A 16,557-nucleotide genomic window follows, 5' to 3' on the forward strand; every position below is an offset into this window, starting at 1 on the left:
ATCTAAATAAAATATTTTATTTTCATTCAAAACAAAAAAATTTAAAATGCATAAAATAGAAAATGTGCTATTTATCAGTTTTTAGTTAGGTTTTCTGAGTTGTATCAGAAAATTCAGATTCAGGTGTTGCGCAGCCCGAATACTAGTCAGTTCTAAAAATACTAACAGATGCAGAGTAATGAATATTACAATAATTCGTAGGCTTTTCCTTAATTTGATTTAAATTTTTTAAAGAGAACCTAGAAACTTATAAATTTGTTTACTTTTTCACTTAGCATAGATCTAATCCTTCTAATCCCTGTCTAATATCCTGCATTTGAAATTAATAAAATGTAATAAATGTAATTATGATGACTAGTATTTCAAATTATAAATTAGATGAGATCCTGATAATATTATTGTGATTCACAATACATTAATGTAAATATAATTATATAACAATATAATATAATAAAATGCGAGTTTTGTATGTTACATATACCGTTAAAAGACCCTTTAGTTTTTAGTCTAATATACATGAAAATATTATATGGTCTATTCAAATTTTATTTGTATATGCGTCATAGAAATTTGTGACGTCAAAACGCGCAATGTTGCCGCATCAACTCTGAGTTTTAGTTCAGTTTGGGTTTGACTTACAAAAAATTCTAATCTAAATAAAATAATTGAACAAAAATGTTATCAAATATAATTCATTTTAACATTATAGCAGCCACATTGCCACAATAGTTTAGAGTTATAACCTCTTATCACTTATGCTTACGTCCATGGATAACGTCCCAGCTACGATACCTCACAATCAATATGCTTCTTAGAAATTGGCGAAGTGATGCTCTGCAAGCGCGTGTCCAATTGATGTGAAAAGTTGATAGTCACTCGGATCTGTCAAGTATGTCCCATCAATCTGCTTTCAATGCTTGCTTTACCGGTTTTGCTTTATAAGACGTCTTGTTATGGTGCTTTAAAATCGGTCCAGAGTCTTCGGGTCCATTATGGAAGTTCAATGCAGGGTTCAAATTGATCATTTGTTATTGATCATTCTTCATAATAGTTCATAATACTCCGCGTCACACTGGTCCCAACAAACGCAGAGCATTACCTTACGACAAAAACTATTAGGCTTTCGAATGGATCTGCCAGCTTCGCCATGTGATAACCATGATTTGTCACGTTTATGGATTTTGAAATAAATCCACTTTTCATCGCCCGTCACTACCGTCACTATTCGATGCAGAATCATTTTCGATCATACGTTTGAAGTAGCATTTGCCTGTCATTCAATTGTTGTGGCTTCTTCCTTCCCACCTTTTCTTTTTGTTCCTTCCCAACTTTTGGACTTTCCGCATAGCTCGTAATCGGTCGCTAATTATTTCTTGGGCCACATTTAACTCTTCTTTCAATTGGTTTTGAGTTTGGGTTGGGATCTTCTTCCATTCACTGCAATTCAGTTTCGCATCTTGGAGTACTTCGATAAACACATCGAAATCACCATATTTGAATTTTCGAAACCATGTCTCACACGGTTTTAGAGTTAGAGCATACCCACCGTTTCTCAAGTTTCTAACCGCAAATCATAGCAATATATTAAAATAGGGCAACAACCATGTCTTTAAACACAGATATGGAAAGTAACTTCGGTTTATTATTGAAACGTTTATATATAAATTAATAAATTATATTTGTTATCGAACATATGGTTTTATGTTATTTAGTTTCCTTAATATAAAAATATTTTCGGAATAAAATTTCATTGGATGTTTAGAATAACTGTAATATGTTATTAATTGTAATATTTTGTTTCTTCCATGGGTACCATCTTAGAGAACCATCTTAGATACGTACAAAATGCAACGTTTCAACTATGCTAGAACAAAATTCGATTGACAATATTTTCCCTAACATAGTTCATCTAAGATCCACTTTATTCACTCTTAATGTACCTACTAACGTTTGACGTGAAGTCTCAAACGAACAACTATTCACATAAAATAGTTGTCAAACTCAACAGTTCATACCAGAAAAATCAAATCACCTTTAGAACTCTAAATATAACACAATTAACTTCAGTGGTAAGAAATCCGCGTGTTTTTGGTAACACAAAATAAAAGATCAGCCATTAGATAATGAACATCGTTACTATAAGCACCGGACCCGCCTGAAATCTGCCCTAGTAAATTTAATTAAAATGATATCGAAATATTTATCGTGTTCGACGCGGAATTAGGTCGACTGGTCTTGACAGTAGGAAATTCTGTACGATCAATGGCATGCACAGCGTTCCGGGAAATGTTTCACAAAACAGAAACTGGAATATCCAGAAATGTTGTATAGATACCAGCAGAGCACCTAAAACCGATGTCATAATGACGGCTGATGCAAGCTTTACAGTGGCGCGGAGCGTATTTGGAGGACAGCGGTTTAATATAACGGAGACAAAGATAAGATAATATCAGACAAGAAATGCATGAAATGATACTCAATTAAATAAGAATGCTTAATACCTTTTTCACTGTCTATTAACATAGTAAATAGAATAATACTACAATATGTTTTATAATAAATATTGTGCATTAATTTGGTTTATTTTTAGCATTAGGGTTAGCATTAGCATTTTAGCATCTTCTCGACTTGAATTATTATTTAGAGATGATGTGTATACTTAAGAAATATATAAATAATTTGCAATTTATGACTCCGATGACTTCCTATTTTTAGATTATTATTATTTTAGAGAAAATTTGTACAAGCCTTTGAAATTTGAAGGGTTTCCCTCGATTAACCAACCCACCCCCGTCCCCCTTCTGACCTTAACTTAATTCCGATGGAACTGCTTCGGAACAAGAAATTAAGCACTCTTCGGAGTAAAAAATAATTTTGAATATCGGTAAATAATTAACGGAAAAATCGACGACCATAACATACGTTAATAAATATATATATATATACAGAGGGACATAGAATCTCCTCCCTTTTTGAGGTCCGTTAAAAAGAAGTAATGCTAGAAAGCTACTGCTAAATACCTACAAATATAAAGGAATATTTATGTTTTTATTTGTAAAGTTATAAATATTAATGAAAGTAAGAATTAAAGGTAATTAAGTTTTGAGCGAATTTAAAAACAATATGTTTATTATTGTATAGTATTGTAAGACACGCTTTTTAAAGCCTCTCAGGAATTAAATTATTGTCATAAATATTAATAAAAATAGAAATGTTATTCAATCAGACATTGATTGAAAACAAAAATGATAATGATATAAAGATATCTACGTTACTCCACTATATAAATCGTGGTTAATTTTTCATTATCCAATGTTTCCAGATGATCAGAACCTTACTTGTAAACTATATGAAAATCACCACTACAAAAATGTAAAAGTTAACACCTAAACGTTCTCATCACTAAAATACCATAGTCGGAAACATGTTTCTTGATTTAAAAAGAAAAAGTTAATTGCCATAATACTGGATTTTCAGAGATGATAAAATATATTTATTTTATATTTCAGAAAAAAAGGCATGACAACATAGCAGCTTAATTAACATAAATAATATCAATTGCCTTATCTATTATATTATATGCTGGAATGTATTTTCATTATCGACATATATTGGTTAAAATGGGAAGTATCAATTTAAACCACTGTTGAATTATTATGTAATATTATTGAGTTAAGCAAAAAATTAAAAATGTTCTTATAACGTTTTGTGACTGATGATGAAAATTGAATCTTTTACCACAAACTTAAGTGAGTCATCCTCTTTCATGATAATCGATCGCACTTTGAAGAGTTGTAAAGTTGTAAACACTCCTTCAGCTTGAATGAGAATCGCATTATTGGATGCTAAAGGTTTCGAAATTTTGAAGAAGTGCTAAAATTAATCGACGTGGTCGACTTTCGACGCGTTATCGCCATATTACGAGAAATATGAAAATAGTTAGAAAATATCTATATTATTGTATGTCGTAGCAATATTTTTTCAATTAGTGCCATTTTCAAATAAAAAAGGTCAAAATACATGCAAGAACCTATTAGTTCGCACAAAGTTAACTGATAGTTTTTATAGATAGCGTTCACTTCAAGAGTTTCTTCCTGAAATCCGTTATATATATGACGTCTATCGAGAAATAACAGCTAATGGGATGTCCAATATAGCCTTGCTTTACCGTACAAACCAATTAAAGTTTTCCAATTAAGATACTTGTAGCAAGTCAATGTAAGTTGATTAAAGTTTGCGATAGATGACACTGTTAAGACCTGGCGACATTACAGTGGCCATTAAGTTATTAACTACGGTTAATTGCATATAAGCAATAAGTAATTTTTAAATGACTCTATAGTAAAGTTTTCAACGTGATTTTGCCAACATTGAAATGTTTTCTGTAGATATATCAAACAAATGGTTTACATTTGTTAAGTTATTTAGTTTTAAGTTTTTTTCTCACATTTTCAGAGAACATCTTCCTTTCATCCATTCCTTCAAAGTATTATCCTCAAAAAGAGAAATTGTAGATGAATTCATTGAGTGAAGTAGAGCTTTTCAATGAAATAATTTGATATAAACTTTTTTATATCGCATTTGTAATACATAACTCAAACGTATTAACTTCACTTTATTCTGATGATAACTGTGTATGAAGTTTCAATTTCAAATTTGATCTTGAACTAACTCATAGCCTTATCATTGTTACTTATTGTCTCCAGATTTCTTGTCATGCACTTTCACACAACTAAATTGGTAGATCCTTGTAACATTAATTTTATCTCCTTAGTTTATTGTTTTTCTCATTACCTAGTTTTTACTACTTTAAGAAATATATTCAAAAATATGTTATCTTATATATTAATCGGCATAGCGACACATCTTGAGGGAAGTCAAACAACCAGGTATAGTAGTCAGAACGTTGACACCAAATATATAAAAAAATATTTTATCGGTAGATTATTTGTCACTTCTGTTATACGTAAATCTAATGTGGACGCCTAATTCTTAAAATCAAATTCTGGCAACCTTATACCACCTAGTGGCGGCTGCCAATATTGAATTAGGCCGGCTTGATTAGCGCTGTGGTAAAGAAGACAGGACTGCCCCCTACTGCTGCTATAATCGCGGGTTAGAATCTTGCTGTTGCGTGGTCGTAAATGTATATTTGTGATTGTTTAACATTTGTGATTATCCTTAGGCAATAATGCAAAAGGGTAGTAAGATGGGATGCCTTCTGGGATGATCTCTAAGTTACTCGCAAGTGGGTAGGCTTAATGCTGAGGACCGTGGTTTGAAGCACACGTTAAACAATAGGTCCAGTCCAGATAAACCCTGGTTGGTAAAAAGAAGACTTTACCAGAAGAAGTGTTATTGAAGATTTTGTGTTATTTACGGTTATGCTCGTATTCTTGTAATTATTAAATAATTATGACAAGTTTAGGTAAAAAACGACTAAGAATAGCATGATCACGTAAAATTATATTTTACATTTTTTGTAGAGAGAATAAATTAATGTCTGCTTTATCGGAAGGTAATATGCAGCTATGAGAGGAAAACCAGATATATGCGAAAATTTCATCCTAACGTAGATTAACAAAATTCTAGAATGCCGGCTTGGTGGCGCAGTGATAAAGACGATGGGACAGTCCTCCTACCGTTGAGATAGCCGCGGATTCGAATCCTGCTGGTGCATGGTCGTAAATTTATGTTTGTGATTGTTTAAAGTTTGTGAATGTTCTAGGCAAGAGTGTAAAATCCGGCAAGGAAAATGATCCCAGTCGTGCCAGTAACCAGGCTGGTTAAGATCGGATGTCTTCTGGGATGATTTCTAAAGTTCATTCGCCAGTCGGTAGGCTGTTAATGGCTCGGAGCCCACGTTAAACTGTAGGTCCAGTCTAGATAAACACATAGTTGGTAAAAGAAAATTTTAAAATATATATAAAAAAATCTAGAATAACAATAATCGTCGGTCCTCGTTGTTTATAAAATATTTCGAATTTCGAAATCAGCTTTTGATTTAATTGAATGTCTGGAGAATAGAGAACAATTAAAAGACATTATTCTTGCTTAAAGACTGACATTAGTTAATATAGTTCTAGAAATATAGTATATCCTTGCACTAGCGATTAAGTTATTAAGATTTTTCTCTTTTAATTCTTCATACAATTTCTTATTTTAGTGGTATTAGCTTCCGATTAATTTCAGGTTCTTTATTAAAAGCATTTACTAGCAAAACACTAACCAAATATTGCTGGTAATAAATATGTAAATAAATATCAACAATTATAAAACAGGCTCATAGAATTTTAATTCATCATTTCTTAGTGAGGGGTTAAAAAGTAGGCATAAAAAACGTAGAAAGCAGTAGAAAAACTAAAGAAGGCAAATTAAAGCTGAGCCATCTGCAAGGGTGAGATCGAAGAGTGGAATAAATAAGAAGAAGAACAATGCTATTTGATTTAACATTTGGGTTAAAAATATTATTTTAATTAGCCCGGTGTATTTATTATTTTTGCATTATATATTTTAGATGAAAAATATGGATGAAAGATAAAGACTATATGAATACATAAATAAAATACTGAAAATATGCCGCAGTTAATTATGAAACTAACTATATAATTTGCATATATCGAACAAATAAGAAAAGTAGAAGAATTATGAATTATTAACAGTAAATTTGAATACATTTTAAAACACTGATAAATATTAGGGTGTTTAAAGATTAATATAATAAGATATGTGACTATTTGATGTTTTATTCTTTGAATTTTGTATCAATCATTTTAATTATTTACTTTATATACCTAAGTTTTGAAAATTCAATAATTAATTTATTGATTGTTGTTGTCTGATTAATTTATTGATTAATAATATGTATTTTTACTCATATCACTAGATTTGTTGAATGAATAATGGATCAACTGTGTAGATATATAGATACAAGCTGCGAAAGAAAAATTATTATTCAAAAAATAATTTCAAATTATTATTCAAAAATATATGAAAATAAAATAAGTCAAATTATTATAGATAATCGATCAACTATGTTAACATTTAGATACAAGCAGCAAAAGAAAGATCGATACAAGAAAAAAAACGAAATCCCAAGAAGTTTTTCTTGCTTGCCCGTTCTCCCTCACGAAAACGCACTTCGTGACAGATGGAAAAGATAAGATACACGACGAAGTGGATCGAATAGCTTGTTTGGAAGACGTATACTTCCCCAACTTACAATACACTCACCCTTCAACATCATTATTTAAACCGCTGTTTCGAAACATTCTCAAAAAAAGAACGCTCAAGATACAATAATGAATATTAAAGGCATATTATACGTTTTCTTTCGTATGTCTCAAGATGTTGCTGTACGTTTAGAAATGTTTCTATAGTTAGATATTGTTGGTGACCGTAATTAATTAGTCCATTAAGTATATATAAAACAGTAATAAGTATATATAAAAAAATAATATCAAACATTTAATATGGATGACTGTAGATTGGACTTCGGAGTGAAATGATGAAGCTATTTTTCATCCATTGTCACATATCGCCACAGAAACTCGGGTTTATTACATTTGATCATCTTCAAACACAGCTCCGAAACATCAACTCGTCATTGTTTTTGGTCAAAAGTGAGCTCGCGCGGCACCCACTTTGCACAGAGCTTTCTCATACCCAAATGTTCGTGAATGATATGGTTTACACGTTCAGTTGATATCTTTAGAGTGTCTGTAATTGTATTCAATTTCAATTTGCGGTCATTCAAAATCATTTTGTGGATTTTTTAAATATTTTCGTCGGTAACAACCTCTTTTGGGCATTCATTGCGTTCACCGTTTTCCGTGATCATTTCACCAGACCTAGACATAGCATACCAATCCTTGATGGTTGATTTTCGTGGGGCATTGTCCGAAAACTTGGTATCAAGCCAAGTTTTTGCTCCAACTGTATTTTTTCCTTCAAAAAGCAATATTTTATCAACACGCAAAATTCCTTTTTATTCTTTTTATTGGATCCATTTGGACGTCCACTGTTTTCGAAACCATCGATGTTTCTACAATAACGTTTGAAATCAGCAAACCAACGTATTATTGTCGTTTCTGATGGAGCGGAGTCCTCATAACACTTTTCAAGACATTGCTTCGCATGAACACTATTTTTTCCATCAAGAAGAAGTGTTAAATTAAAATACGATATTGTTTCTGATGCGTTGTTTTGAAAATAACAAAAGTAGTGTCACTCTTAGCATAATAACTAATAGACTTATGAGTAGTATATCATAAAATTTCAACAATTTTCTTTTGAAGGTTAGTGCTAACTGAAAAACTATTGAACCCTGAAAACCAACTAAAAATCCAGCGTCATTTATATGTTAGGCCGGAGCTTTTCAGTCCATATGTTAAGTAATTATTATTTAAATTGTGGTTTTCTTACAATTAAACAAATCCTCTCCCTATTTTAACTCATCAAGTTTTGCATCAAGATTGATTCCAAGATACTTAGTTGTTATTGCTGTTGCTATATGGATTGATATTATTATTTATTATTATTGGTGATTGTGCAGTCTCAATATACATGAATTGCATATGCACAGATTTACTTTCATTAAGTTTAATTTTCCATGGTTAATTAATTTTCCATAATTGGGTTTGTTATTTTGGTAAAAATTTCTGTAGTTTATAAACAAGGACGTCATGCCGTACCTTATCAGGTACTATATCTAAATATATAGCGGATAGGCTTTTTACCTTCATAGGCTTTTTCAGTTATATCTGTTACATTTTGTGCACCTGGTCAATTGTTACCAAACCCAAACTCATTTGTAGGTATTATATTTTTTCCCTATAATGAGGGTTTTAGACAGAAATTTTTCAAATGCATTATATATAGGCCTTTATTTCATTAGGTAATTTTCCGGATTTTGGAATCACGAGAAGTTTCAAACGTCTAGGACGTGTATTAGTCGAAATATTGCATTGATTAAGTTTGATAGTTTCATGATTACCTTTCCTGTTAATTTTTGCAGCATTTGTTTTGTTATTTAGTCACAGACTGGTGATTTGAAATGTCAACTTTAATAGCTTTGATTACTTCTTTCGACGTGACTATTTGAGTCGTGATCTTATCGTTTTTGTATCTTATTTTATTGCTATTCTTTGTTTCGTTTAAAATTAGACTATTTTATTTTTAACAGTTATCGAACCTACTTCTTGCTACGATTTTTCTTAATCTGTAGCTAGATGGACTATATATGCTACATGAACAAGATATATAAATTTGTATGAAAATATATTACTGGTTATTAGAAGTTCTTGAAATCTATTGTGTGCTTGATACATATAGTAAATTCAAAATTTATTTGAATATGCGTCATCGAAATTTATGACGTCAAAACGTCGCAATGTTGCCACATCAACTCTGAGTTTTAGTTCAGTTTGGCTTTGACTTAAAACAAAATTATAATCCAAATAAAATAATTGAACAAAAACATTATCAAACACATTTAGTTTATTTTAGCATTATAGTACATCTAATGCATATATTATCGAAGGACTTAAAACAACAATTTAGAACACAGGTATAATAGTTTAACAAAACTAACAATTTTCTATGAATTAATTGTATTAAATTATGTTTGGATTGAAAAAACTATTTACTGTTTTTATACATTTCGTTTATTTGAACTCTGATACAGCTCACATCAAGCTGTTTTTGATTCATCACCCGTTTCGCATAAAGGCGGTTTCTTTTTGGAGAATTTAAGGTTATATTGTTTTCTATTTTTTTGAGATATTCTAGAGACCGTTCTTCTACTAATATTCAGTACAACTGTAACATGCTAAAAAATATTTTCCATAAAAACCGCGGCGATTTGAAATTTACTAAAACAAACCCATAAAATAAGGTTTGCCGGTTTATAACCGGTAGATATCATATTTTGAATAACCTTGCGTACGTTTGTCAATCTCTGACGACTTCGACAGGCTCGTTTTTACGTGTTCGGACTAATCAGACAGCATTGTGTCTAGAACAAAATGAACTAGAACAAAATGAGGAAGAAAATATTGTCTGATCCTAAAATGAATTTACAAATTGCGGCAGGCAACATATTAAATAAATTGATGAAGAATATACAAATAAACTTTTAATAGACAAGATAGTGTGTAGTATTGAAATATTTTTCTTAGAATTTTTCAGTTAGATTAACAAAAAAATTAATAACACTTCAATTGTTTATTCTAATGTCTAAAAGTTTTCTAGAAACGCTTAAATAGCTTACACAAGAGTAATAAGAAAAAAGTGTCATTGAATATTAATTTTACAACTACAATCAATTGGTTACTAGTTAAAAGGCAAAATATAGGTAGACTATTAAACACCTGTATATTACAGCGTCAATAAAAGAGTTATTAATTTTCCTTCTGAATTTCGTACCTGAGCAAAATAGCATACTTTATAATGGCATTTATTGTACAATAATTCTGTTGTAATTTTATTTTATTATGATCGTCTATTCGCCATTTCATTGGTTTACGTAGAAGGAGGGTGTTTTTATAATTTGAAAAACCCACAGGGAGAATGATTACTATCAAAAGATATCCCAACACAATAAGTTAAACATATACCTAGTATCGGTAATGAGACTGAGAGCTAAAAGGACCAAAGCGAAGAACGTACCAAGAAAAACGTTCGTTAGTTTTTCTAGAAGAATGCGGCCAGAAAATCTATCAGAAAATGAACAATCTAGACCTGAAATGGCGTACATAATGGGCAGCGGATTATCAAGAGTGAATAGTAGTTCTGAGTTTTCCGGTGAATCTACAAACAACACATTGAGTGTAGAAGATGAGGTAGTTTCTGAGAATACTGAGGATATCGGTAAGTATATTATTTCCATTACTTCTAACAGATCAATTGAAAAGTCACCGGCTTATACATTTTATATTAAAACACATTTTTTTGGCAAAATTACTTTTTTTTACTCAACATAATTCCCTTCAAGGGTGATACACTGATTATAGCGACCCTCCAAATTCTCGATACCATTTTTGTTGTACGTTTTGTCCCTTGCTTCAAAATAGGCCTCAGTTTCGACTAAAATTTCTTCCTATCGAGCATTCTTTTGAGATCTGAAAACAGGAAATAGTCGCTGGGGCCAGATCTGGAGAATACGGTGGATGAGGAAGCAATTCGAAGCCAAATTCATGGAATTTTGCCATCGTTTTCGCTGACTTGTGACACGGTGCATAGTCTTGGTGAAGCAGCACTTTCTTTTTCTTCAAATGCGGCCGTTTTTCGGGGATTTCGTCCTTCAAACGGTCCAATTACGCTATGTAATAGCTGTTGGTGGTCCTTCATTTTTCAAGGTCGTCAACGAAAATTATTCCATATTGCATCTCAAAATACAAACGCCAGCCGACGCAGTGTGCAGTCAACTCAGATGACTGTCGATTGGACTTCTGAGTGAAATGGTGGAGCCATGTTTCATCCATTGTCACATACTGTCTCTGGTTTTAAAACGTTTTAAACGTCTAAACTTAGCCTACCAATCCTTGATGGTTGATTTTCTTAGAGCAGTGTCCAGAAACTCGGCATCAAGCTAAGTTTTTGCTTCAACTCTATTTTTTCCCTTCAAAAATCAATATTTTATCAACAGGCGAAATTCAATTTTATCCATTTTTTCACAATAACAAAAGTTGCTTCACTCAAAATGCTATAATTCACAAACTAATGATCCGACTGCTGTCAAATTAATAACACCTAAAAAAACATGTGTGAGGCCGGAGACTCTTCAACTGATCTATTATCACTCTAGCATATTTGTGGTTAAATGTTCAATAAACTGACTGATTAGTTCAATACACAATATTATACCTGAAATCTTGCTATATAAAATAACAGTTGAATATTGTTAACAATAAAGAAAAGTTAATTTAATTTTTCTGAAAAACTGAAAAACTATTGAATCCTGAAAACTAACTGAAAATATAGCGTCATTTATATGTTAGGCCAGTGGTTTTTAGTCCATATATTAAGTAATTATTATTATTATAATTGTGGTTTTCTTCCAATTAAACAACACATTTCCCTATTTTAACTCATCAAGTTTTGCATCAAGATTAATTCCAATAATCAAGATACTTAGTTGTTGCTGCTCTTGCTATATGGATTAATATTATTATTGGTGATTGTGAAGTCTGATTATACATGAATTACACATGCATTTTCATTTTCCACTTGTCACTTTCGTGTGACCTCTTCACTATTGTCTTTGGCAGTAAGAATCTTAGTGCTAACAGCATATTGTATAAGTAATTTGTACGTAGTAGATGTTAATTTCAGTATTACCGATAAAACAATAAATCACTTTTACATAATTTTAGAATGCAAATTAAATTGTGTTAATTTAATTTGTAATTTTTGTAGTTAACAGTCAACTCGGTCCAAATTCAAGACATATGTGGAATAATTTCATAGAGCAACAACAAGAAATAGGTAACTTATTCTCTTCAATTTGATAAAATAGAAAATATATTCGAAATTATTGAAAATACCAATTGACTTGATGGTTAATTTCAAAATATTTATTGTAACAAAATGGAAATTTCTGTCTAATAAAAATATTGTTTAATGATGGCAACTACTTTTACTATATATTTGTGAGCGTCCAAAAATTATAAATCATTCTTGAAAGCTTATTATATATTATTCCCATCTGACTTAAAATTCAAATAAAAGTGATGTTGATACCAAATTGCTAATACTCACTGTTTATGTTACTGACAGATTTCCATTTCAATTAAATTCAAATTCACCATGAAATATTTCAAATAGTCATAGTCGGACAATACAATAAGTAAGATTTTTCATATTTTGATTTTTTACAGACCTACCGCTGGACCTCATTGAGACCAACGACGAATCAGGAAGTTCCACGGAAGAGGAAGAAGAATTATTTTCTGACGAATCAGGTGAGTTCTTCTATTTTACATTCTTTATATATTAACGGCTCTTAAAAACCCAAAGCGTTATTTCTCTTTGTACAAAAAATAATTAAATTTACTTGATTTCTGATCATTGTATTCTGATAATTTACTTCATTTTTTTTTGCAAAAACTTTTGCTAGAATATATTTTAATAAAAATATTTTCTATTGCCATAAGTTTTTGATGGTCTTTTGAAAATTTGCAAAAATTAAAAATTGTTGAAAATCCAATCTTGAATATTCTGTAACCCGTCCACTAGAGCGGTCTTTGTACGTAATCAAAATATATGACATCAGCAGATAGGGCAGGTTGAATAGAATTTTGTAAATATTGGATATACCAACTAGTACCAACCCAAATTAAATTTTATGAGCTGATTCGGTTGCACATTCCGACGATTCGAAAAATTTAAAGCATAGAGAAATATATTTTTAAAACATTGTTTTATATTAAGCATTAGATATATCAGCTTTCCAAAGTTAACTATCATTTTCACAGTAAAAAAAAAATATTTTTAAACCTACTTCGAAAAAGGAGGAGGATCTATGTTCGGCTGTATATATTTTTTTTCCGTCATTTCTCCGTCAATTGTGGGCCGATTTTTAAAATCCTTTTTTTTTATTCTAAAGCTTGCACTTCCGAGGTGGTCCCATTGGAACCAAGTCAGAATATGTTGGGGGAATGGGAGAAATCGAGAGAAACCCTCAATTTTGAAAGGCACATAAAATGTTTTCACAAATTTTTTATCTATAATAATCAAATATTTGTATAAAATGTTATTGCTGAGATGATGTGACGAAAAATCGAAAGTCGTTCAATTCAAAAGCCCGTCAGTTTGCTTTTTAAGTGCAAACTATAGTATATATGGCCTCGTAGAAATATAGTACATAACTGTTTTTATGGTGTAATGGTTAACGAGTTTAGATCCCAAACGGAGGTCTCGGGTCCATTCCCGGCGAGGACAATAGCATTTTGTTGTTGTTTAGTTAGGACATTTGTCAAATCATATACATAAGGTGGCGGATCCAATCATTGTTTCTTTATTCCTATTTTTCCTCACAATGCCTGCACATTTACCTGGCCTACCCATTGTATTATTTAATAAGATAACTGCGTAATTTATTAAGTAAATATCTAGCACAAAAAAGGAGAAAATAAAATATGTACATAATAATCGCTGTAGTAACTAACCAAAAATAATTAAAACCCTTATTTAACTTATCTACTACAGGTATTTTATATTCCACTATATACACACAATTTATCTTAATACCTACCTATAAACCTGTTTACCTATTTACAATATTATTTTAACTACCACCAACTGTTCACTTTGAAGTTGGCTCCGAGCCCAAGCAATACAAAAATAAAAATATAATTTTGTGACATATGCAAAAAATTAAATTACCAACAAATCAAATCTAAATTAATATAGCTGTATAAGTTGTTCATATCAGATACCAACAAATAAATATCTTTGAAATGTCTGCAATACCTTCACGTATGTTGTAAATTGTCCGTCCTCTATCCTCCGTAGGAGCATTTCAGATGTTATATTAAAAATCGTCTAAATTTCTAAAACCTAATTCCTCATTCCCATTCAACTATTATTCAAATCTTAAATAATATTTTTTTAAAAATATAATATATTTTTGTTCAGATTAAATTTTTTTTATTTTTTATACATATTTTAAAGTCTCCTTATACCAACTATGGGTTTATCTGGATTGAGCATAAAGTTTAACGTGGGTTCCGAACCATGGTCCTCAGCATTAAGCCTACCGACTGGCGAGCGACCAACTTTAGAAATCATCCTAGAAGACATCCAGTCTTACCCAGCCTGGTTACTGGCGTGACTGGGATCATTTTCCTTGTCGGATTTTACACTCTTACCTGGAAAATTCACAAATTTTAAACAATCACAAACATAAATTTACGACCATGCCCCAGCAGGATTCGAACCTGCGGCTATCGCAACAGTAGGAGGACCGCCCCATCGCCTTTACCACTGCGCCACCAAACAGGCTCAGATTTAATTTAATCATTTTAAAGCATAATTTTAGTATGTGTGATTCCAAATCTACAGATACATAGTATATATTTAGTAAAGTAAAACTAAAACAAAAACAGTAATTAGAAAAAATAAACTAAAAAACTAAAAACTAGATACCACTAGTAATAAAGCTAAAGCAAATTTTGATAAAATATATTTATTTAAAAATTACATTGTAAAAACAATTTTCTTTTCTTTCAGATTCTGATGAAAATATGTCAACTACCGTAAAGTTAGATCCCGCACTACTGAATAGCGATATAGATCTAGGTAAGTTAAAAGAAAATACATCCAGTGAGACGTTACTTTTTTTAAGTTACGTTTAAGTACGTTTAATTGTTACTGATATTTCTCTTTTGAGTCAGTTACTACCCAATATATATACCTTTACTTATTACATAATATTCTGCGATAAGAGAAAATAGGTTGAGGATTACTTTACTTGAGAATACCTATAATAGCTGGATGTTCACGCACTCTACCATCATTTTCTTCCGTTGAACGATAAAATGTAAGACCCAACTTTGATTCAATGAACACAGAACCGATTTCGCCGAATTTACTTATCTTAATAACACTGGAGATATCTCCTTAAACCACCGTAGGCACCACGTATTAATTTCTTTTATTTGAAGCCATTTTATACCAGCACCCTTAAACCATTCACACGGAAGAAAATCTTTTATCATAGTTTTATGAAAAGAGGTGAAACGTACGATGTTATGGCGACGCTGGCCCAAAATCATTACCCAACAGTACTTTTGTATGTGTATTGTCAGTTTATTGCATCTAGATTAATTATACTTCTAGAAATTGACGAGTTTACTTTCTTTGACATGTTTCAATTTATAAAAATGTTTTGAGGATTACTTTACTTGAGAATACCTATAATAGCTGGGTGTTCACGCACTCTACCATCATTTTCTTCCGTTGGAACATAAAACACTACACAAACCTTCCCCATTAACACCCTGTATATACGATACACCATTCATGTATTTATGTCATTTTTCTTAATTTCAGCAGACCCGCGTTACGCACCTACAACAAGCCAAGAAAGGTCCTGCGTGGAAACAATTGTGCAAATGAAAAAGCTGATGGAGTCACAAATAATTGAATTGACGTTGTTACATCGCGCGTCAGACGTTAGACTAAACATTGCACGTATCGAAAGTGACCTGGCAAATAACAGTTCCATCGAAGGTGAACGAATAAATGGCGAAATTCACGATCTCATAAGGAACATGCCACAGTGATAAAACATATGAATATCAATACTTCCGTCAACCAAGCTATCCTCCTAGGAGTTAAACGAATCATGATCAAGTTTTTGTTATTTTCAAACGACCGAAGACTAATAATTGTCCTATAAAAGTAAAAAGGTTTTTATAAAATAAAATCAGGAACGTATATATAATATACGAAAGGTTAATTAAATTAAAGATAATTACAATTTACAAACACTTACAATAGGCCTGACTGTACAAAGGATCCCAAAAATATTGATTTATAATAATAATGTATACG

The 16,557-nt window shown here is 31.3% G+C and overlaps 2 protein-coding genes across 4 annotated transcripts in view; one reads left to right on the forward strand and one right to left on the reverse strand.

The window, feature by feature from the left end:
* dysc (whirlin protein dyschronic) overlaps positions 1-16,557 on the reverse strand; it is a 346,867-nt gene that overhangs the window by 295,111 nt on the left and 35,199 nt on the right. The window lies entirely within an intron of this gene.
* On the forward strand, positions 9,479-16,536 carry LOC143193308 (uncharacterized). The gene is made up of 4 exons (XM_076399457.1): positions 9,479-10,869; positions 12,879-12,962; positions 15,232-15,300; positions 16,054-16,536. The coding sequence occupies exons 1-4, from the start codon at positions 10,629-10,631 to the stop codon at positions 16,284-16,286; spliced, it is 627 nt and encodes a 208-aa protein (XP_076255572.1). The 5' UTR covers positions 9,479-10,628; the 3' UTR covers positions 16,287-16,536.

Source organism: Rhynchophorus ferrugineus, unplaced genomic scaffold (assembly GCF_030347505.1).
Source record: "Rhynchophorus ferrugineus isolate W39M unplaced genomic scaffold, kcgeb_rfMv2 rfM3, whole genome shotgun sequence".
Classification (NCBI taxonomy): Eukaryota; Metazoa; Arthropoda; class Insecta; order Coleoptera; family Curculionidae; genus Rhynchophorus; species Rhynchophorus ferrugineus.